General features: G+C 40.8%; 1 protein-coding gene across 2 annotated transcripts in view; it reads right to left on the reverse strand.

The window, feature by feature from the left end:
* Positions 1-3,435: 3,435 nt before the first annotated feature.
* TMEM108 (transmembrane protein 108) overlaps positions 3,436-24,598 on the reverse strand; it is a 307,097-nt gene continuing 285,934 nt past the window's right edge. For both annotated transcript variants that reach the window (XM_077271905.1, XM_077271906.1), the window contains 2 exons: positions 5,970-6,124; positions 3,436-3,929 (listed from right to left, as the gene is read on the reverse strand). In XM_077271905.1, the coding sequence (XP_077128020.1) occupies positions 3,807-3,929; positions 5,970-6,124 (278 nt within the window). In that variant the 3' untranslated portion in view covers positions 3,436-3,806. The remainder of the gene's footprint in view (positions 3,930-5,969; positions 6,125-24,598) is intronic.

Below are 24,598 nucleotides of genomic sequence, written 5' to 3' on the forward strand. Positions count from 1 at the left end.
CTTTAATTGTGTCGGGAAAAAGTGGGGGAGGTGGAGTTTGGGTCTGGGCAGTCTTCCTAAATGGTAAATATTACAGATTAAAGATGTCTATGTCCTTTGAGCTACAAATGTCTTTGGACATGTCTTGGGATCATTAAAAGATACTGGTGGTTGATTCCAAATATACCACCTACATAGTGTGACCAAACATACATTGCAACTTTTCTGCCAGGGAGAGTGATAAGGCATCATTAACCCCTTTCTGCCATCGGACAGAATAGTATGTCCGATGGCAGAACCCCCGCTTTGATGTGGGCTCTGGCGGTGAGCCCACATCAAAGCCGGGACATGTCAGCTGTTTTGAACAGCTGACATGTGCCCCCAATAGGAGCGGGTGGAATCGCGATCCACCCGTGCCTATTAACTAGTTAAATGCCGCTGTCAACTTAACAAGCGCATCTGGACAGAAATGCGCGCATCAGTGACCGGGAGCATCGCCTCTATGCAGCTGAGCTGATCAAGTTGTGCCAGCTTCTAGCCTACCATGAAGGCTATTGAAGCATAGCAAAAGTAAAAAAAAATGTTTTTAAAAATATAAAGAAAATAACAAAAATAAAAGTTCAAATCGCCCCATTCAAAATAAAACAATAAAAATAAAATCAAACCTAAATATATTTGGTATCGCCACGTTCAGAATCGCCCGATCTATCAATAAAAAGAAAGGATTAACCTGATCGCTAAACGGCATAGTGAGAAAAAAAGTCAAAACGCCAGAATTACGTTTTTTTGGGTTGCCGCAACATTGCATTAAAATGCAATAACGGGCGATCAAAAGATCATATCTGCACCAAAATAGTATCATTAGAAACATCAGCGCGACACACAAAAAATAAGCCCTCACCTAAACCGTGATCACGAAAAATGGAGATGCTACGGGTATCGGAAAATGTTGCAATTTTTTTTTTTAACAAAGTTTTACATTTTTTTCACCACTTAGATGAAAAAGAACCTGGACATGTTTAGTGTCTATGAACTCATAATGACCTGGAGAATCACAATGGCAGTTCATTTAGCATTTGGTGAACCTAGTAAAAAAGCCAAACAAAAAACAAACGTGGGATTGCACTTTTTTTTGCAATTTCACCGCACTTGTTTTTTTTTTTCCCGTTTTCTAGTACATAACATGCTAAAACCAATGCTGTCATTCTAAAGTTCATCTCGTCCCACAAAAAAACAATCCCTCACATGGCCATATTAAAGGGAAAATAAAAAAAGTTATGGCTTTGGGAAGAAGGGGAGCGAAAAACAAGTACGCAAAACCAAAAAAGCTCCTGGGGTTAAGGGGTTAAAATCAGAAATATGGAGTAACTGAAACCTTGTGATTGACTTTCTAGCAAGTTCACACCCAATCCTATTGGGCAGTGTTTTTAAAAGCATATCTACTATATAATTGTCTAAGGGTACTTCCGTCTTTCTGTCGCGGTTATTCGTTCGCTGATTGGTCTCGGCAGCTGCTGCCGCGACCAATCAGCGACGCGCACAGTCTGGAAAAAAATGGCCGCTCCTTACTCCCCGCACTCACTGCCCGGCGCCCGCATACACCCCTGCGGTCACCGCTCACACAGGGTTAATGCCGGCAGTAACGGACCGCGCTATGCCGCGGGTAACGCACTCCGTTACCGCCGCTATTAACCCTGTGTGTCCCCAACTTTGTACTATTGATGCTGCCTAGGCGGCATCAATAGTACAAAATGTCATGTTAAAAATAATAAATGAAAAAAAAAACCTGCTATACTCACCCTCTGTAGTCCGCTGAGCCGCTCGCGCCGCCCGTCATCTTCCGTTACAGGTTGCGGTGGCAAAGATCGTATGGCAGAAGGACCTGCCATGACGTCACGGTCATGTGACCGCGCCGTCATGACAAGTCCTGCGCGCCTGCGCGGAAAGGACCTGCCGTGACGTCACGGTCATGTGACCGCTACACGGTCATGTGACCACGACGTCATCACAGGTCCTGCGCTCAGACCAACCCTGGGACCGGAAGCTGCCGTGGACTACAAGGGGCCCTCGGAAAGGTGAGTATATGTTTAGTTTTTATTTTTTAACCTGTGACAAACGTGGCTGGGCAATATACTACGTGACTGGCCAATATACTACGTGACTGGGTGCTGTATACTACTTCGCTGTGCAATATACTACGTAACTGGGTAATATACTACGTCGCTGTGCAATATAGTACGTCGCTGGGCAATATACTACGTCGCTGGGCAATATACTACGTGGCTCTATGCTGTATAGTACGTCACTGGGCAATATACTACGGCACTGAGCAATATACTACGTCGATGGGCAATATACTACGTCGCTGGGCGGCAATATACTACGTCACTGGACAATATACTACGTCGCTGGGCAATATACTACGTGACTGGGCAATATACTACGTCACTGGACAATATACTACGTCGCTGGGCAATATACGTCGCTGGGCAATATACTACGTGACTGGACAATATACTACGTCACTGGACAATATACTACGTCGCTGGGCAATATACTACGTGACTGGGCAATATACTACGTAGCTGGGCAATATACTACGTCGCTCGGCAATATACTACGTCACTGGGCAATATACTACGTGACTTGGCAATATACTACGTGACTGGGCAATATACTACGTAGCTGGGCAATATACTACGTCACTGGGCAATATACTACGTCGCTGGGCAATATACTACGTGGCTGGGCAATATACTAAGTGGCTGGGCAATATACTACGTCACTGGGCAATATACTACATCGCTGGGCAATATACTACATCGCTGGGCAATATACTACGTAGCTGGGCAATATACTACGTCACTGGGCAATATACTACGTCACTGGGCAATATACTACGTCACTGGGCAATATACTATGTGGCTGGGCTATATACTACGTGGCTGGGCTATATACTTCGTGGCTGGGCAATATACTACGTCGCTGGGCAATATACTACGTCACTGGGCAATACACTACGTCACTGGGCAATACACTACGTCACTGGGCAATATACTACGTCACTGGGCAATATACTACGTGGCTGGGCAATATACTACGTGGCTGGGCAATATACTACGTGGCTGGGCAATATACTACGTCGCTGGGCAATATACTACGTGGCTGGGCAATATACTACGTGGCTGGGCAATATACTACGTCGCTGGGCAATATACTACGTGGCTGGGCAATATACTACGTGACTGTGCAATATACTACGTGGCTGGGCAATATACTACGTGGCTGGGCAATATACTACGTGACTGGGCAATATACTACGTGACTGGGCAGTATACTACGTGGACATGCATATTCTAGAATACCCGATGCGTTAGAATCGGGCCATCATCTAGTAAAATATATCTACTAAACTGTAATATTGCATATTCTAAAAAACAAAAACAGCACAGTTTTACATATAAATAACTTTATTTATAAAGCCACAGATTATTCTGTAAAGTATTACCACAATTGTAAAAAGATGACAATCCTTAGGAAAACAAGTTGAAAACATTATAGTCATTGAGGGAGAAGGGGGTACACAAAGCATATTTATATGGGGGTATGATCCACTTTTAAGGAACTTTGGAGATGGGAGAATGGGATGGCTGTAAATTTAACTAAATCCAACTAAACTTTAAACCACCTGTTTTCCACTTTCTACTGTAGGTCAAGAAAAAGTTTTCACGCATCCATTGTTTGGTTACAAGTTGTCCATTTTGATCAAGGCTGTTTATGTCCTGGATGTAAAACACAGTATTAAACATATCTTCGCTCAGTTATCATTATATTTCAGAAACTTGTTCATGTGCTGAAAAAAGATTTTCTTGACAAAATGGGTTGACGAGAACCATTCCACTGTTCCGATAATCCCCATTGGCTGGAGAACGTGGTTCTGAGAGATGGTCCTAAGGAAAGCGAAATAGAAAGATCATTATGAAAAGTTGAATATACATCAAAAACTCACAAAAATCATCCATTCCTCCCTTTCTCCTAAAAAAAGATTGCTTAAAGGTTTAGTGTAATATACCATGACATTAGAGAATAAAGGATAAAATCATATACTTGGTCACACTTCTGCTTACAAGTAAGCTAAGCAGCAGAAGGCAATGTCAAGCAGCAGCTGCAAAAGCAAATAGGATTTTATAGTGCATAAAAAGAGAAATAACCCATGATTACAATGTTATATAAAAGTGAATCTGTCACCCCCTGGATAATTTTTATCCATTACTATGGGCATACAGGTAATTGAATGGCTAAACCAGTCTTACCTGTATGTCTCATAGCTGCAGTGTAGACATTGAGAAATTGATTTATAATCTTTTATGTTAGTGATTTCTTCCAGGGTGTGCGGTGCCTGAAAGAAATCACTGCCTCACTTTATTATACTATCACCTCCCTCCCATCAGCGTCATACTGATCTGGTTGGTACTGTAATCCCACGCATGTGCGCTAGTGCAGTTACGTGAACACTGTCAACCTTGTATGGGCAGTGTCTGAATTGATCTTCTGCACCTGCGCAGAAGATCAATGTGGCGGAAAAGTGATCCTGATATCTAAATAGGAAAGAGTTCTTTACAGTTACAGTAGTCAGAATCTGCAATGCCCTATGTCAATAGGTAGTAATGGCAAATACTAGATCAGCATTTGAAAAGGGCTAGATGTTTTTCTCATAACAAATAGTATTGTGGGTCATACATAATTGTGTGATAGATCATGCATTATTGATCGAGAAAGGTAGAACCTTAGTAATTATGTGACTTTTATGATAGGTCAGATAAGAGTTCTGAGAAGCACAAGTAGGGGGTGAATTATATAATCCCCAGAATGCTGAGATGAAGTAAAAGCTTTGGTTACATAGAAAGGTGACCTGAACGTCTTGAACAAACCTGAGCAAACATCTTGAGATGGAACCGCCTGTGTAGGGTGAGGAGGCAGCTCTTGATAGAGTTCGGTCAAGAAGTTTATTATCGTTATAAAATATCTTGAACCTTTTATCTGCCTGCTTATATCTATCCCTCCATGTATTGTTGGCCATTCACAAGAACCTATATGTACACATCAAAGTAATGCATGGGTTTTGCTGATTATTTTCAACCCTGTCCTAATTCAGCTGATTAAAAGCCATTTATTTTTTAAAGGGAACCTGTCACCCATTTTTTTGATATGAGATAAAAATATGGTTCAATAGGGTCTGAGCTCAGCTTTACATCAGTACCTTTCATATCCCCCAATTCCCCACTTTTGCTGCCAAAATACCTTAGTAATCTCTCCGTTTTCATATGTCAATCACCCCGGTCCGGTCCGATGGGCAGGGCCTAATCGCCGAGCTTTGCTCTACGAATCTTTCCTGCTTTTGCTTAGTTTTCTGCACCTGCGAATTCCAGTGGCGTCTCGCTCGTGCACAGTATGTTTTGCCCAACAGTGGACAAAGCATTCAACTCATTATTGCGCATGCGCCTTCATTTTCCTTGACGTTCTGTACCCTGGAAGTCTTTCTATTCTTCCGGGGCACAGAGCATAGGGTCAAAAGCCGATGATAATGATTTCATGCTTTGCCCACAGTTGGTCAAAGCATACTGCGCAGGCGCTAGAGGCTAATTGAATGCGCAACCGCAGAAACTGACCGGGATCTGTGGTATTCACAGATCTAGTTACATCTGACACGCCAAGGAGCAGTGGAAAAAACAGTGATTAGGCCCCGCCCATCGGACCGGGGTGATTAACATACAAAAACGGAGAGATTACTAAGGTATTTTAGCAGCAAAGGTGGGGAATCAGGGGATATGAAAGGTACTGATATAAAGCTGAGCTCAGGCCCTATTGAACCATATTTTTATCTCATATCAAAAACGGGATGACAGGTTTCGTTTAAAAAATATATTGTTGTTATTTGCCATTACAACAAATGTGTAATTTGAGAAAGAGGGTCCTATCCAGAGCATTACCTCTGATGTTTCCAGAGACTGTATCTCTCGCGGTAACTCCACTGCATGCTTGTTGAAATAGTCCATTGTAATCGCATTATTCCAGTAACTTAAATTATTCTCAGGGTTAGAAGCCTTCTTCTTCCGTCTCATGCAGCACACAGTCAATAAGACAGCTGTAAATCAAACATAACAGAATGGTTACAGGTTCTCTGTTGGTAAAGTTTACTAATCTTAAAGGGGTTTTAGGATAGGTCATCAATAATCATAGACTGTTTCTGGGCCGACTCCCAGAACAACCACTGATCAGCTGTTACAGCCTCCAACTAAGGCTGGAGGTAAACAATTTATGGAGGGGCTCCATGCTCTGTTTAGTGGCCACTGTCAGTACTGCAGATCAGCCTTTATTCAAGTAGGAGATGATCCATAGTACCTGGCAGTGGCCACTAAATAGTGTGACATAGCAGTGTTTTTCTGATCTGGCACCTGGCGTGGCTTTGAGCAGCTGATCAATGGGAGTACTGGGTGTTGGCCCCCAATTGATCGAGTATTGACGACCTATCCAACATAGTGAAAAACCCCTTTAAGATGAAGATTATATATACAGGATACACATGAAAGGTTTACACTATATAAAATTGTTGCAACTGTTTGATCATTTTATTAAATTGTCAACAATCAGGGTTGATGGGGCACATTTGTCAATACTGACTTACATTTAGACACTTTGGATGACTCAAATTTATCATGGTAAAGACCTCACTCACACTGGTGTATAATGCAGAGGAGTGCAATGCGAGAAAAAAATTGTACTTTGACCAATGTTATTAAATGCTCATCTGCATGCTGTTACTCAGTGCTCATCTGAATGCTGCGATTGGATGTGATAATGGTATCACACTCGCCAATGCAAGGAAATTGGTGTGAGAATTTTTTTACCCACACAGTAAGGCAAAAAAAACCCACACAAATATTTTATTTTAAAAAACACTTTCCGACTCTAACCATTTTAACCAATTTATTAAAAAAATAAATAAAAAAAAACAGTCCAGGGAATCCGACGTAGTCCCCCTAATCACTCATTCACCAATCCATAGTGTTCCCACGACGCCCACCAATTCTGTACTGCAACCTATGAAGCGTTGTTATGAGAATGACACTTCATAGGTCACTCCCGGTCATGTCTCACAAGCAATGATGTTAGTAACTCAGTAACATCATCTCTTGTGAGACTTGACCAGGAAACGTTCTCAGAACCATAGGTTGCAGTGCAAAATCTAAGTTGCTGGCTCTTACGATACCCAGCGGCCCTGAACAGCGGTGATGCCAGTAACTACACCGCTCATCAGAGTCGCAGTCATGCTGCATTCTTTGAGACCTGGTGACTCTAATCAGCAGTGTAGTTACTGACATCACCATCAGTACGTCATGGGAACGCCATGGATTATGTCGGAACTGTGGGGATTTTATTTTAATAATAAATTGATAAATTAGAGAGTGTTTCTTGTTTTTATTTCTTTACCACTTTCTTTTTATGTGTATCAGGTTACCATTTGTGGACTACCTTGGATTCGGTGTACTACGTCGGAATCACTGGTGTGGATTTTTTTAAACAATTTGATGAAACAGGGTTAGAGTCAGGCGTTGCTTTTTAAAATAAAATACGGTGATGAGCAATAGGCTTTTGAACTTTTGACATTCAGGCTCCATATGTCACCATCCACTACTGTTTTGAAGGTGAGACTGCCATCATTTTATAGACAATTATCTTGGCCATCTCCTACATAAATTTGACTTGCAACTCTTTAGCATATGATTAGTTATGCAGATTGTTGTCACATCACTGCATTGTTACTGTTTTGCGCCTGGTGGTGGAAAAATCTTTTTCTTCCTGTATATTACTAATTACAACCTGTTTTGAAATTCCCTAATAGCTCAGTGTGTTATTAGGTTCATTCCCAAGTGATAGGTTGCTGGCTCGAATTGAGTAGCAGCCATGAAGATTTCCAAAGAAAAAAGAAACAGCATCATCCAGTTCATCGATATTGGTTTCTCGGCCAAGAAAATTGCCAAACTGCATCATGTGAGTGCTGTGACAGTTGGAAGAATACAAAATGAAGTCCTTCCATCCATTCAAAACCCAAGAAATGAACGTCCAGGCAAAATATCAGAGTCAACAAGTTGGCTCATCACAAGGTCTATCCGTTCTGGGGCAACAAACACGGGAGTGGGGTGGCTCATATGCTTCGTAATAGTCAGATCACAGATGTGCAAGCAAGCACCGTGCAATGCACGTTACACAAGTCTGCAATAGTGGCTCACAAAAGTGAAGAAGCCTCGACCTCAACATGGTAATACGAAGCGTTGGCTTGAGTTTGCAAAAAAATTACGAAACGTGGACAGCAGAAGATTGGAAACGGGTGATTTGGAGCGATCAGATGAAAGTCAGTGTACTTTGATCTACCTACTGTAGGTCTGGAAGAAACAAGGGAAAAAGGGGCTAATGGATTGAGAAATTGAGGGAACTGTCAGGTTTGGTGAAGGATGATATGAAGTTGTTTCACAGCCAAAGGCATTGGATACTTGACCAGGATCGATGGTGGTCTTGATAATAAGCTATATGTGAGTGTCCTACAAGATGAGTTACTTCGTACACTCAAGTACTATGGGTATGAAAAGGACAACATAGTGTTCCAGCAGGACAACGACCCGAAGCATACGTCGAGATTGGCAAAGAAATAGGTCAATGGCAATGCAGTAGAGGTGCTGGATTGTCCCGCACAGTCCCCAGACCTCAACCTAATCAAACAATTATGGGAAGCGTTGAAGAAAAAACTGTATACATACCCAAATGAGTCAATCAGTATGCACAAACTTTGGGAATGTGTAGAAGAGACCTGGGATTAGATTTCGGTCTAGACATGTTTGAATCTAATCCAAGAGCATGCCCAGAAGGATTCAGGCAGTGTTGAATCCAAAGGTGGATTTACAAACTACTAATAAAATAATAAAAATTAACCCCTTCACCCCTGGGCCATTTTCATATTTTTTTCTTCGTATTTTGCTCCCCTTCTTCCCAGAGCCATAATTTTTTTAATTTTCCAACAATATTGCCGTGTGAGGACCTGTTTCTTGCGGGACGAGTTGCGGACATCATTTTGAAGAACACTATTTATTTTACCATACAATGTACTAGAAAATGGGAAAAAAATCCAAGTGCGGGGAAATAGCAAAAAAAATCCCACAATTTTATTTTATTTATTTATTTTTTTTTTTTACCATATTCACTAAATGCTAAGGGTATGTGCACACGTCCGGATTTCTTGCAGAAATTTCCTGAAGAAAACCGGAAATTTTCTGCAAGAAATCTGCATTTTTTTTTTGCGTTTTTTTCCCGTTGTTTTCGCGTTTTTTTAGCATTCTGCAAGCGTAATTAGCTTGCAGAATGCTAAAGTTTTCCAAGCGATCTGTAGCATCGCTTGGAAAACTGACTGACAAGTTGGTCACACTTGTCAAACATACTGTTTGACAAGTGTGACCAACTTGTTACTATAGATGCTGCTTATGCAGCATCTATAGTAAAAGATAGAATGTTTAAAAATAATAAAAAAAATAAAAAATGGTTATACTCACCCAGACGATCTCCGTTTTTGCGGCAAAAAAACGTATTGCTGTCTATGTAAACGCATGCGTTTTTAAGCACATGTATTTGTTTGCGTTAAAAACGCATGCGTTTTTATAGAAAAAAACAAGAATACACACTGATAAGCCACCCCCCCACCATCAAGGTGATAAAGGGATCCAAACCCTAACCCTACCCCTAACCCTACCCCTAACCCTAAAGCCGGTAATTCAATTGCCGGCTTTTCATTTCTCCTGCCTAAACCCGACATGATATGAGACATGGTTTACATACAGTAAACCATGTCATATCCCCCTTTTTTTGCATATTCCATACTACTAATGTTAGTAGTGTGTATGTGCAAAATTTCAGCGCTGTAGCTACTAATTTTAAGGGTTAAATCGTGGTAAAAATTGGCGTGGGCTCTTGCGCAATTTTCTGCGCCAGAGTGGTAAAGCCAGTGACTGAGGGCAGATATTAATAGCTTGGAGAGGGTCCACGGTTATTGGCCCCCCCTGGCTAAAAAAATCTGCCCCCAGCCACCCCAGAAAAGGCACATCTGTAAGATGCGCCTATTCTGGCACTTGGCCTTTTCCCACGCTCGACGTCATATGAGGACATCCAGCAGAGGGCGCATCACTGCGACTGAAGGTAACTATAGGTCATTGACCTACATTACCTTCTTTCCCCGGGGTTTACAGGCACGAGCACAGCTGCATTATAGCAGAGCTCCTGCCTGTAAAATATTTTAACCCCTTCAGATGGATTTACATCGTGGGACTTTACAGATCTACGGAAGATATGTATATTGTTGGTTTATTATTTTTAATTTGTTACAGAACGATGGTCTTCAGGTGGATTGAGAGAGCAATAAAATATTACAACAGCCTGTGTGTTTATTTCATTAAAATACTTTGCAATATTGTACAATAGCAAGGTGACATTAACCCTTCATTACCCCATATCCCACCGCTACACGGGAATGGGAAGAGAGTGGCCAAGTGCCAGAATAGGCGCATCTTCCAGATGTGCCTTTTCTGGGGTGGCTGGGGGCAGATGTTTTTAGCCGGGGGGGGGGCAATAACCGTGGACCCTCTCCTGGCTATTAATATCTGCCCTCAGTCACTGGCTTTACCACTCTGGCGGAGAAAATTGCGCGGGAGCCCACGCCAATTTTTTCCGCTATTTAACCCTTAAAATTAATAGCTACAGCACCGAAATTTTGCACAAACACACTACTAACATTAGTAGTGTGGAATATGCAAAAAAAAGGGGGATATGACATGGTTTACTGTATGTAAACCATGTCTCATATCATGTCAGGTTTAGGCAGGAGAAATGAAAAGCCGGCAATCGGCTTTTCTGCTATATCGCGCTGAAGTAAATTTAAATATATATATATATGTGTGTCTCAATGATATATATATATATATATATATATATATATATATATTAAACGAAACCCGACTTTGCCAAAAGTCGGCGACTTTTGAAATTGGCCGATCTGTTTCGCTCAACCCTAATTTTGATGATTGGCAGCTGTCACACACTTCTCAGCATGTGTTTCAAAAACGCAAACGCAGGAAAAAACGCATGTAAACGCAGCAAAACGCCGTGTTTTTTTACCGCATGCAAAAACGCATGCGTCTAAAAAGCGCAGCGTTTGCACGCGTTTACATGCGTTTTTTCACCAGCTGCGTGTGCGTTAAAACCGCTGCGTTTTTAAACGCAAATGTGAAACTAGCCAAAGACAGCATCAATCACAGCGGTAACAATGATTGGGGTGATCGTAATGTCACCTCTCCTGATTACCCCTTTGGCACTGATTGGCTGATCAATAGTTACTGACCAATCAGCGCTAAAGGGCCAAAGGACCATTTGTGTTAGCTGAGGGACAGAAAATCATTTGTGGCCAGTGCGATCCTCCTGCGATCTGTCTCCTCCTGCGATCCAGTGCTGTGCTGAGCCTCCTGCGATCTGTTCTGTGTGCTGGCTACTGTGTGACTGATCTGTGATCACAGCAGCAGCAGTTCCCCAATCCCTGTTCCAGCTCCCCCCATTCACCCACCTCCAATCCCCCACTCCCAATCGTATTTTTATGTCCTCTTTTTTCATGTGTGCGGCGTCTGATCAGCATCACTGCTGCTCAGAGTCTGAGCCAAAGGCCTTTCTTTTTTTTATATAGTTAGAGTAGCGTATTTCACAGTGAAAGTGACAACAGATTTTCTTTTAAAAGAAAAATTGGTAGAGAGTAGTGATGGGCGAATAGCATTGTTGCTCGGGTGATGTCCAAGTATTTTGTAGTGCTCGGACATTTAGTTTTCATCGCCTCAGCTTCATGAATTATGGCTGCTGGACAGCCTGAATACATGTGAAGAACTCCCTAACAAACAGTCATTCCTCACGTGTATTCAGCCTGGCTAGCAGCTGTAAATCATGCAGCTGAGGTGATGAAAACAAAATGTCTGAGCACTACAAAATACTCGGAGATCACCCGAGCATGCTCGGAGAGACCAGAGCAACAATGTTATTCGCTCATCAATAGTAGAGAGTAGTAAATAGATCAATGGCTGCACTCAATTGTACTAAAGCAAGGAAGTGTGCGATACATGAAATGTGAATAGCATAATGGCTCGTGAAATCTATGAAAAAACACATGAGATGCTTAGCACCAAATTTTTGCCACAAAATGTGAGCCCATCCACCAACGTCAAGGTAATCTCATAGATCGGATGGGTCCCTGACTCATGTGTTTTTTCATAGATTTCACAAGCTATTATGCTATTCACATTTCATGCATCGCACATTCCCTTGCTTTAGTACAATTGAGCGCAGCCATTGATCTATTTGCTATGTACGTCTTTTTTGGTTATGCACCAGTTCAGACTAGTTCTCTGTTCAGTCAGTTTACCATTATTTAGTAGAGAGTAGTGTCATAGGTCTTAAAAAAAGAATTGCTATTGCCGGGTAATTTCTTTTCCAATAATTTTTATTTTGGTTTCATTTTAGTAACATAACATGACTCATGTTTATAGGCATTGTTTGCCATTAAGTAACATATAACATATAATACAATATTTGATATTTGACATATAATCATTGTCTATAATGCTTTGTTTTGTTTTATTATCAATTTTCAATTTTAAGCGTTTCAAACACTTTTTAACGCTTCAAAGTTATAATAGAAATACAATAAAAAACAATATACTAAAATATAATAAACATTTTAAAGGTACAGTGGGGCAAAAAAGTATTTAGTCACTCAGCAATAGTGCAAGTTCTACCACTTAAAAAGATGAGAGGCGTCTGTAATTTACATCATAGGTAGACCTCAACTATGGGAGACAAACTGAGACAAAAAAATCCAGAAAATCACATTGTCTGTTTTTTTATCATTTTATTTGCATATTATGGTGGAAAATAAGTATTTGGTCAGAAACAAAATTTCATCTCAATACTTTGTAATATATCCTTTGTTGGCAATGACAGAGGTCAAACGTTTTCTGTAAGTCTTCACAAGGTTGCCACACACTGTTGTTGGTATGTTGGCCCATTCCTCCATGCAGATCTCCTCTAGAGCAGTGATGTTTTTGGCTTTTCGCTTGGCAACACGGACTTTCAACTCCCTCCAAAGGTTTTCTATAGGGTTGAGATCTGGAGACTGGCTAGGCCACTCCAGGACCTTGAAATGCTTCTTACGAAGCCACTCCTTCGTTGCCCTGGCGGTGTGCTTTGGATCATTGTCATGTTGAAAGACCCAGCCACGTTTCATCTTCAATGCCCTTGCTGATTGAAGGAGGTTTGCACTCAAAACCTCACGATACATGGCCCCATTCATTCTTTCATGTACCCGGATCAGTCGTCCTGGCCCCTTTGCAGAGAAACAGCCCCAAAGCATGATGTTTCCACCACCATGCTTTACAGTAGGTATGGTGTTTGATGGATGCAACTCAGTATTCTTTTTCCTCCAAACACGACAAGTTGTGTTTCTACCAAACAGTTCCAGTTTGGTTTCATCAGACCATAGGGCATTCTCCCAAAACTCCTCTGGATCATCCAAATGCTCTCTAGCAAGCTTCAGACGGGCCCGGACATGTACTGGCTTAAGCAGTGGGACACGTCTGGCACTGCAGGATCTGATTCCATGGTGGCGTAGTGTGTTACTTATGGTAGGCCTTGTTACATTGGTCCCAGCTCTCTGCAGTTCATTCACTAGGTCCCCCCGCGTGGTTCTGGGATTTTTGCTCACCGTTCTTGTGATCATTCTGACCCCACGGGGTGGAATTTTGCGTGGAGCCCCAGATCGAGGGAGATTATCAGTGGTCTTGAATGTCTTCCATTTTCTAATTATTGCTCCCACTGTTGATTTCTTCACTCCAAGCTGGTTGGCTATTGCAGATTCAGTCTTCCCAGCCTGGTGCAGGGCTACAATTTTGTTTCTGGTGTCCTTTGACAGCTCTTTGGTCTTCACCATAGTGGAGTTTGGAGTCAGACTGTTTGAGGGTGTGCACAGGTGTCTTTTTGTACTGATAACAAGTTTAAACAGGTGCCATTACTACAGGTAATGAGTGGAGGAAAGAGGAGACTCTTAAAGAAGAAGTTACAGGTCTGTGAGAGCCAGAAATCTTGATTGTTTGTTTCTGTCCAAATACTTATTTTCCACTATAATATGCAAATAAAATGATAAAAAAACAGACAATGTGATTTTCTGGATTTTTTTGTCTCAGTTTGTCTCCCATAGTTGAGGTCTACCTATGATGTAAATTACAGACGCCTCTCATCTTTTTAAGTGGTGGAACTTGCACTATTGCTGACTGACTAAATACTTTTTTACCCCACTGTATGTATGTTAGATTTGTATCTTTAAGGATAGAAGCTAGGGATAGATATTGTCCCAGTGAGACCATTTATTTGTAAATTTGACTAGCTGGTTATTCGCTAAGGCGAAGGATATTTCATATGACCTATGGAGAGATAGTTTTTCTATTATATCTGAGAATGAAGGGGGAAGATGATGTTATTGCCGGGTAATTTCTTAGCTAGTGCATTAGGGGAGCGTACATAGCAGTGTTAGTGACATCCGTTTTTTGTTTGGAAAAAAAGCAAGTAATTTTACAGGTAGGGCATTAGTGTAGTGAACATGGTAATTTTTTTTATGCAAACTTTTTTTTTATATCTACTGATTTTTTATTTAATTTTTCTTCTAAGCATTTCTTCAAAATGTTCCCTTTTTCTTGTTTTTCTCTGATTTTTTTTCTCTTTACTTTTTATAATGAATAATACCCTTTACACACGCCCCACACAATACACATGTAAAATCACCACTTACACGCATCCCCATTATTTTGAAGAATAAAATAAAAATGGACTATTTGTCACGAAGATGCTATTCACTAGAGCAGGTTTACGCTTTCCTTGCCTCTGACATGGTTTCAGGCAACGAGGAAGATTCCACATTCCTCTATTTCTCTTCCTCCTCCCCCAGCAAGGCCCCCCAGGAGCCAGGCATCCCCTTCAGCAATCGATTCCATATGGACTCCACCCCCAAAAAATTATCAGCCTGCTATTCTGGATTTCATCTGCAGTTTAACATTAGAGGCCTCACTAATATTGACTTATCAAATTCTTTTTCAGTGAGGAAATAATAAATCTTATGGTGGCTGTGAGGGATCTCACAGGGGAAGGTGGTGTCGAGAGAAGGACCCAGCAGGGATCGGCTCTCTGGCGCCACCACTTGCCTCAGGTCAGTCAGGGAACTGCACCGAGGGCAAATAGTCGCCGGAAAGGCTTCCCTTATAGGTACGAGTTAGTGAGGCGCTCCCAGTGAGGGGGGATATATATCACCAGTCCAACCTGGGGATATACAGTTAAGTCCATATATATTTGGACAGAGACCACATTTTTCTAATTTTGGTTATAGACATTACCACAATGAATTTTAAACAAAACAATTCAGATGCAGTTGAAGTTCAGACTTTCAGCTTTCATTTGAGGGTATCCACATTAAAATTGGATGAAGGGTTTAGGAGTTTCAGCTCCTTAACATGTGCCACCCTGTTTTTAAAGGGACCACAAGTAATTGGACAGATTAAATAATTTTAAATAAAATGTTCATTTCTAGTACTTGGTTGAAAACCTTTTGTTGGCAATGACTGCCTGAAGTCTTGAACTCATGGACATCACCAGAAGCTGTGTTTCCTCCTTTTTGATGCTCTGCCAGGCCTTCACTGCGGTGGTTTTCAGTTGCTGTTTGTTTGTGAGCCTTTCTGTCCGAAGTTTAGTCTTTAACAAGTGAAATGCATGCTCAATTGGGTTGAGATCAGGTGACTGACTTGGCCATTCAAGAATATTCCACGTCTTTGCTTTAATAAACTCCTGGGTTGCTTTGGCTTTATGTTTTGGGTCATTGTCCATCTGTAGTATGAAACGACGACCAATCAGTTTGGCTGCATTTGGCTGGATCTGAGCACACAGTATGGCTCTGAATACCTCAGAATTAATTCAGCTGCTTCTGTCCTGTGCCACATCATCCATAAACACTAGTGACCCAGTGCCACTGGCAGCCATGCATGCCCAAGCCATCATACTGCCTCCGCCGTGTTTTACAGATGATGTGGTATGCTTTGGATCATGAGCTGTACCACGTCTTCGCCATACTTTTCTCTTTCCATCATTCTGGTAGAGGTTGATCTTGGTTTCATCTGTCCAAAGAATGTTCTTCCAGAACTTTGCTGGCTTTTTTAAAGTCCAGTCTAGCCTTTTTATTCTTGATGCTTATGAGTGGCTTGCACCGTGCAGTGAACCCTCTGTATTTACTTTCATGCAGTCTTCTCTTTATGGTAGATTTGGATATTGTTACGCCTACCTCCTGGAGAGTGTTGTTCACTTGGTTGGCTGTTGTGAAGGGGTTTCTCTTCACCATGGAGATTATTCTGCGATCATCCACCACTGTTGTCTTCCGTGGGGGCCCAGGTCTTTTTGCATTGATGAGTTCACCAGTGCTTTCTTTCTTTCTCAGGATGTACCAAACTGTAGATTTTGCCACTCCTAATATTGTAGCAATTCCTTGGATGGATTTTTTTCTGTTTCGCAGGTTAATGATGGCTTGTTTCACCTGCATGGAGAGCTCCTTTGACCGCATGTTTACTTCACAGCAAAACCTTCCAAATGCAAGCACCACACCTCAAATCAACTCCAGGCCTTTTATCTGCTTAATTAAGAATGGCATAATTTAAAATAAGCCCCGTCCGACAGCAGGCTTATATCGGGTCTGGAACCAACCCTGGGGTAGCGTATAATAACCAACGGAGCGTGCAGACGTGGGGATTCGTGGATCGAGATAAAAGAGCAGCCCAAGATTAATTTTATATTTAGTCGCCGAGGAGGCACACTAGAAAATACAGCTATACACTGTATATACATGCAAGAGCAAATATATACAGTCAGGAGTGTAGTACAAGGATAGGGTATAGATAGGTTGCAGTTACCGTGTTATGTAGCATGTGACCACAGGGAGGCACTGATGGATCGCAGATCCAAATCTTAGTTACAGGCTTTCCAGGCTATGTCAGCTAACGTATCCTCCGGCCATCAGAAAAACTGAGTCCAAAATGAGGAGCTGCCTTATATCTCCTAGGCTGCTACCTCACACATCTGCTCCCACCCCTGGGTGGTGCAGCCTCTCTCCTCCGATGTCTGAGAATATGATTTTCTGCCTAGATCTGTGGCTGGCCCATAACTTTGCGCATGAAGCTCTGAATGGGTTGATTGTACCGCCAACCGTATTCCGCTGGATTTTATCTGCTCATAGAGACTAAATATGACCACCGTATGTAATTCCTGTTAGCTATGCTTTATAGCTCCATAATCTAAAGTGCTACAGGTGGCTAAATAATATGGACGCATAGAGAAATGAACGTCGATTCTGAATATGTGCTCGGCTAGTTTTAGAGATATTGCATTCTACTATTATAAGTTATTTTCCAGATTCAATACCTCATAGCCTTGCTGTACCATGTGCTTGGTCACACAAAGGGCCCAGATGGCTGCAGCTCCAGAGGATTTCACACCATTGTGTCAAGAGCTTTAAAGAGCTTGAGTTAATTAATGGTAAACAATGATCCTGGGGAATGAGTGCCAAGGGTGGAGGCACATTTCAGGAGAGGAGAGACATTTACTTTGTCCCTCAAAGTGGCCCAGACAAATTTGTATGCCCATACATTTTTCACCCAAAATCCCTCGTCATCAGGCACCAGATGGACCCTTGTAAATGCAGCAGAAATTATGATATTTTGAGATATTGTACTGCATATGGGCACAGTCAGAAAACCAGAGCTTCGTCAATACTGGAGTACTGATATACTCTAAAGGACACACCGGTAAACAGTATGGCCATGACAAGGACACGATTTGAAGCCATCCAACAATTTTTTGCATCATGGTGATCTTATCTTTGATCATCTGTTTAAAATTTGGCCAGTAGTTGAACGAACACTTCGGCAGAAAATTTCCTTGATCATCTGTATAAAATTTGGCCAGTAGTTGAACACGTCAGCAGAAAATTTGCTGAGGCATACAACCCCCAAAGGGACATCTGTATAGATGAAACTCTGGTTAATCTCAAAGGCAGTTTAAAATTTCAACAATACCTGACCAGTAAGACGGTTAGGTATGGATTTAAACTGTACAAGCTGTGCGAGGAGAGTGCCTCAAAGTACATACATAGATTCATGGTCTACGAAGGGAAGGACACAGATTGACCCCCTGAATGTCCTCCTGTCCTGGAGGTGAGTGGGAAATTGTTTGTAAATTGCTGTATCACCTCTACATAGATAACATTTACACCAGCATTTCACTTTTCAAGAACCTCTCTGTCAGAGGTACAGTTGAATGTGGCACTGTGTGGAAAAAATCAGAGCGGTCTCCCAAAGCAGCTAATTGGGCAATTGCTGAGGAAGGGCGAAAGCAGAAAAGGACAAGTGGGATGTTGTTATCTTGACCACCATGCACTGTAACAACATCTCCCTTGTCACTGTCCGAGATACCACAATAAATGTCCCAAAGCCAGATTGTATCTTGGATTATAATAAGTACATGGGGGGTATAGATATCTCAGATTAGGTAATCAAACCATACAGTGCCATGCGAAAATCAATTGAATGGTACAAAAAAATTGTCCATACACATTGCACTCCACAATGCTTTTGTGCTGTTTCGATCTGCAGGTAATATGAGGACCTTCTTTCAGTTTCAGGAGGTAGTCATCAAGGCCCTAATGTTTGGCACTTGGCACTTAGTAAGGTGAGGGTCCCAGTTCTTCTGAAACTGATGGTGATCATATTGTACCAGGTGAACAATTTCCAGCACAGGGCAGCAAAGAAGTGAAGATCACAAAAAAAGTGCAGAATATGATTCAAGAAGGGAATAAAAAAAGACAATTGTGACACCTGCATCGAGAAACCTGGCCTTTGCATTAAGCGTACTACATGTCCAAAATGTAATACAATTTGTTTTACCCTGTTGATACAACACACTTTTATAATCTGATGTACACTGCACATCTTACACATAACACCACATTCTAAACTCATATACCGGTAAAACCAAAAGAACTATTATCATTACTATAACTCTAGATAATTCCTTGAGGTGTGTAGTTTCCAAAATGGTGTCACTTGTGGGGGATTTCCACTGTTTAGGCACCTCAGTGACTCTTCAAACATGACATGGCGCATGCAGACCATTCCATCAAAGTCGGCTCTCCAAACAGTCACTCCTTCCCTTCTGAGCCTTGCCGTGCACCCAAACAGTACTTTTTCATCACATATGGGGTTTTGATGTACTCAGAGCAAATTTCACAACAATTTTTTGCGGTTGATGATTTCTGTTACCAGTGTGAAATTAAAAACAAAATGGGGCTAAAAGAATATTTTTATGGAAAACGTGATTTTGTATTTTCAAGTATTAACGTTATACATTTCTGTGAAGAACCTGGGGGTTCAAGGTGCTCACCACACATCTAGATAAGTTCCTTCTGAGGTCTAGTTTGTAACATGGGGTCACTTATGGAGGTTTTCCACTGGCACATCAGGGGCTCTCCAAATACGACATGGCATCCGCTCTTGATTCCAGTCGATTTTGTGTTTAAAAAGTCAAACGGTGCTCCTTCCCTTTGAAGCCCTGCTGTGCTCCAAAACAGTGGTTTTCCCTCACATATGGGATGTTGGCGTTCTCAGGAGAAATTGCACAACAATTTTTGGGTCCATTTTCTTCTTTTACCTTTGTGAAAATAAAAAAATGGGGCTAAAAGATAATTTTTGTGGAAAAAAGTGATTTTCCAATATCACAGCTCTACATTATAAACTTCTTTGAAGCACTTGGGAGTTCAAGGTGCTCACTACACATCTAGATAAGTTTCTTGGGGGGTTTAGTTTCCAAAACTGGGTCACGTGTGGGGGGTTTCCACTGTTTAGGCACATCAGGGGCTCTCCATAATGCTAAACGACATCCGCTCTCGATTCCAGACAATTTTGTGTTTAAAAAGTCAAATGGTGCTCCCTCCCTTTCAGCCCTGCCTTGCGCCTAAACAGTGGTTTTCCGACACATATGTGGTGTTGGTGTACTCAGGAGAAACTGCACATGAAATTTTGGGGCTCATTTTCTCTGTTGCCATTGTAAAAATAAAAACGTGTCTAGATTAAAATTTTTGTGAAAAAAGTTAAATGTTCATTTTCTCCTGCCACATTCCATTAATTCCTATGAAGCCCCTGAAGGGTTTATAAACTTCATGAATGTGGTTTTGAGCACATTGAGGGGTGAAGTTTTTAGAATGGTGTCACTTTTAGGAACTGTATTTTCTGTCATATAAGCCCCCCAAACTTGCTTGAAATGTGATCCCTAAAAAAAATGATTTTGTAAATTTATTGGAAAAATTAGAAATCGATGATCAAATTTTAACCCTTCTAACAAAAAAAATATGGTTCAAAAACTGTTCTGATGTAAAGTAGACAAATGGGAAATGTTGTTTATTAACTATTTTGTGTGATATAACTTTCTGGTTTAAGAGCATAAAAATGAAAATTTCTGATATTTTCACAAAAAATGCCAATCAAATTTTGCAAAATTTTTTAAGTACAATATATCAAGTACAATGTTATTGTCCCATAAAATGACACTGATCAGAATTTTAAAAAATTGGCCTGGTCAGGAAGTTTGAAAACAGGATTCGGGGTGTAGGGTTTAAAGGGGGTTTCCAAAAATTGGACTCCAACACACATAACATAACAAACAGAGCAGGTACCCACTCTCACCAGGTCCAGTGCCAGCTTCCTTCTGCTATGGTTTCAGTATTTTGGCTGCAGCGGTGACATCATTTCGACAGTGCACATCACAGTTGTAGCCAATCCCAGAACTTGATAGCTCGTGCCATCTTCATTGGCAGAGCTACTAAGCCGGTAGCATAAAAACAGATATAGAAAAACACTTGTAATCACTTTTAGAAAAATAGAAATGCAAAAGTAATTTTGCCCCTGGCATAATGTGGTGGAGAAATTCTGGTAACCAGTTGTTTTCTGGGCATAGAAGTAGAAGGAAGATGGAGAATTTTTTTTCCTTTCTCTACATGCAAAACATGCTATGATTTTATTGGAAAGGAAATGAGCGCTATGTAAGATCCATGCGTGCATTTACAAGGTAAAGTTCTAATATGAAGGTAAGCTAATGTTATCCCATTCATGAACTTTGATTTTGATATCTCCTCTTTTTCTCCACAGTGCCCATGTGAATAGACTGTCTATAACCATACATCAAATAAAATACAATGTACTACTAAAGGTCAGTCTTTTACTATTCTGATTGATACATTGGCCTTAGAGCTATTCCTCTAGGATCAAATATTACGTATTCCCACAGATGCTGTATTTATCATCAGTGCGATTGAAGCATCACTTTTCAGTAGCACCAATCCATAGTGCCAACTCCAGGGCAATCCTTTTATCTGTAGGTTTTGCTGACGTTTTGCCAGTCTGCATGCCCTGCACGTTGTCTGTTGTCTGACATCAGCACAACTAATGAAATGAATGTGCTGCTGTGCGTCTGACTCATAGGTTTCTATTATTTACTTCTGCCATTATTCTACATTTAATCAGGTTGCTATAGCTACAGTACAATTGCCGTCCTTACCCTACGTTCTTACGCTCATGAATTTTAATGTTTAATCCAGTGAAGTCATAACAGTGATGCATGGAACGCATCTTACAGCATCAATACAGTGATGTTTTGATGGAATTTTTCAAATGAGAGAATATAACATATTGAAGAATGTTCATAATAGGTCACAATTATTTATTTCTTATATTAGTATAATATATATAAAGGTAAAACATAATATTTCTATAGTTAATATTAAGTATTGACGTAATTTTACTAACCTAGAGAATGATATTACTAGAGTCACAATGGGTCAGATTAATCAAGACCGGCGTTGTTCACACTGGTCTTGATGAGAGGGCATGCTGGTCAGCTCCTGATTGTGTACGCCTTTTTTTTAATAAATCAGGAGCGGTGGATGAGTGGTGTACACCTCTCCACAAATCTTACTCCAGCCCCTGCTCATCATGAATTTGACCAGCGGCATTTGCCACGCCCCTGTTCCACCCCAGCCGTGCCCATTTTTTCGGAGCCAAGAGAAAATGGTGTAAAAATGCTAAAAGTCAAGGTTTTGGTTCAAGTTAAATTTTTTTAAATTTTGGCGTTTAGATTTTGCAAATTTTCAAGCTTTTATGTTAGAATTCTGGCGTGATAGCTTTGATGAATCGGGCCCAAAGAACGTAGCAGCAAAATAAAAATAAAAATGAAAAATTGTGAGGTCTTTCACAGCACTTGGAATTTCCTTTACCATTTTCCAGTACATCGCACAACACATATTCCTCCCCCCCAAAAAAAAACCAATCAAGCCCTCAACAATGTTTTTTTCCAGCATGATGGAGACCATGTCACAAGGCAAAAGTGATAACTAAGTGGCTCGGTGAACAAACATTGACATTTTTGGTCCAAGGCCAGAAAACTTCCCAGACCTCAATCCTATTGAGAACCTGTGGTCGATCCAAAAAGTGGGTGGACAAACAAAAACACAGAAATTGTAATGCACTTGAAGAACGGATTAGGCAAGAATGGGTTGTTGTTATGCCAGTGCGAGCTGCAGAAGTCATGAAAAATAAGGGTCAACACAGAAAATAGTGAGTCTTTACAAAAACTTGATGTACTTTTCAATAAAAATGTAAAATGTTATGAAATGCTTATAATTGTACTTCAGAAACTATAGAAACAATGGGCTAAAAAATCTAAAAACACGGAAGGAGTAAACTTTGTGAAAAACTACATTTCTGTAAGTCTCAAAACTTTTGGGCACGATTGTATGTGTAACATGCAGAGTATGTGTGTGTAGCATGCAGTGTGTGTGTAACATGAAGTATATGTGTTATACGTGTGTGTGTAGCATGCAGTGTGGGTGTAACATGTAGTATATGTGTTATACGTGTGTGTGTAGCATGCAGTGTGCGTGTAACATGTAGTATATGTGTTATACGTGTGTGTGTAGCATGCAGTGTGCGTGTAACATGTAGTATATGTGTTATACGTGTGTGTGTAGCATGCAGTGTGGGTGTAACATGTAGTATATGTGTTATACGTGTGTGTGTAGCATGCAGTGTGCGTGTAACATGAAGTATATGTGTTATACGTGTGTGTGTAGCATGCAGTGTGCGTGTAACATGTAGTATATGTGTTATACGTGTGTGTGTAGCATGCAGTGTGTGTGTAACATGAAGTATATGTGTTATACGTGTGTGTGTAGCATGCAGTGTGCGTGTAACATGTAGTATATGTGTTATACGTGTGTGTGTAGCATGCAGTGTGCGTGTAACATGAAGTATATGTGTTATACGTGTGTGTGTAGCATGCAGTGTGCGTGTAACATGTAGTATATGTGTTATACGTGTGTGTGTAGCATGCAGTGTGCGTGTAACATGTAGTATATGTGTTATATGTGTGTGTAGCATGCAGTGTGTGTAACATGTAGTATATGTGTTATATGTGTGTGTGTAGCATGCAGTGTGCGTGTAACATGTAGTATATGTGTTATATGTGTGTGTGTAGCATGTAGTGTGCGTGTAACATGTAGTATATGTGTTATACGTGTGTGTGTAGCATGCAGTGTGTGTGTAACATGTAGTATATGTGTTATACGTGTGTGTGTGCAACATGCAGTTTATGTGAAATCCAGTAAGTGTTATGTAACGTTTGCATGTGTGTGTACATTATGCAGTGTGTGTATGATGTGTACTATGCAGTATGTGTGTATCAAGCAGTGTGTGTTTGTGTGTCATGAAGTATGTATGTAACATGCAGTGTGTGTATGCTATGTAGTATGTGTTATGTAGTCCGTATGTAACATGTAGTGGGTGTAATATGCAGTGTGTGCATGTATAGCATTAGTGTATGTGTAACATGCAGTTTATGTAACATCCACTGGGAGTTATGTAATATGTTTGTATGTGTGTGTATACTATGCAGTATGTGTGCAACCTGCAGTGTGTGTGTGTATTATGCAGTGTGTATGTAACATACATTGTGTGTAACATGCAGTGTGTTATGTTATGTGTTTGTATGTGTGTCTGTGTACACTTACCTGTCTTTGGCTAAGTTCACACTGGGCGTTTTAGCTGTTTTTGCAGCATTTTTATGCTAATTTTCAGCTGCGTTTTACAGTACCAGCTATGTCTATATGAGATTTTAGAAATCTCCTGCACACACATTGTTTTTTTTTTGTCATCAATATTTTGTGCTTTGCATTTTTTTTGTACGTAGAGCATGTCACTTCTTTCAGCGGTTTTTCAACTTTTTTCACCTATTGACTTGAATGGGTGGTGAAAAAACGCTGAAAAGCGCACCAAAAATGCTGGTATCATTTCTGCATTGTTTTTTGTGCCAAAACCTCACTGTTTGGAATAAGACTTTTTTTTTACCAGCA

Source organism: Ranitomeya variabilis, chromosome 6, assembly GCF_051348905.1.
Source record: "Ranitomeya variabilis isolate aRanVar5 chromosome 6, aRanVar5.hap1, whole genome shotgun sequence".
NCBI classification, from domain to species: Eukaryota; Metazoa; Chordata; class Amphibia; order Anura; family Dendrobatidae; genus Ranitomeya; species Ranitomeya variabilis.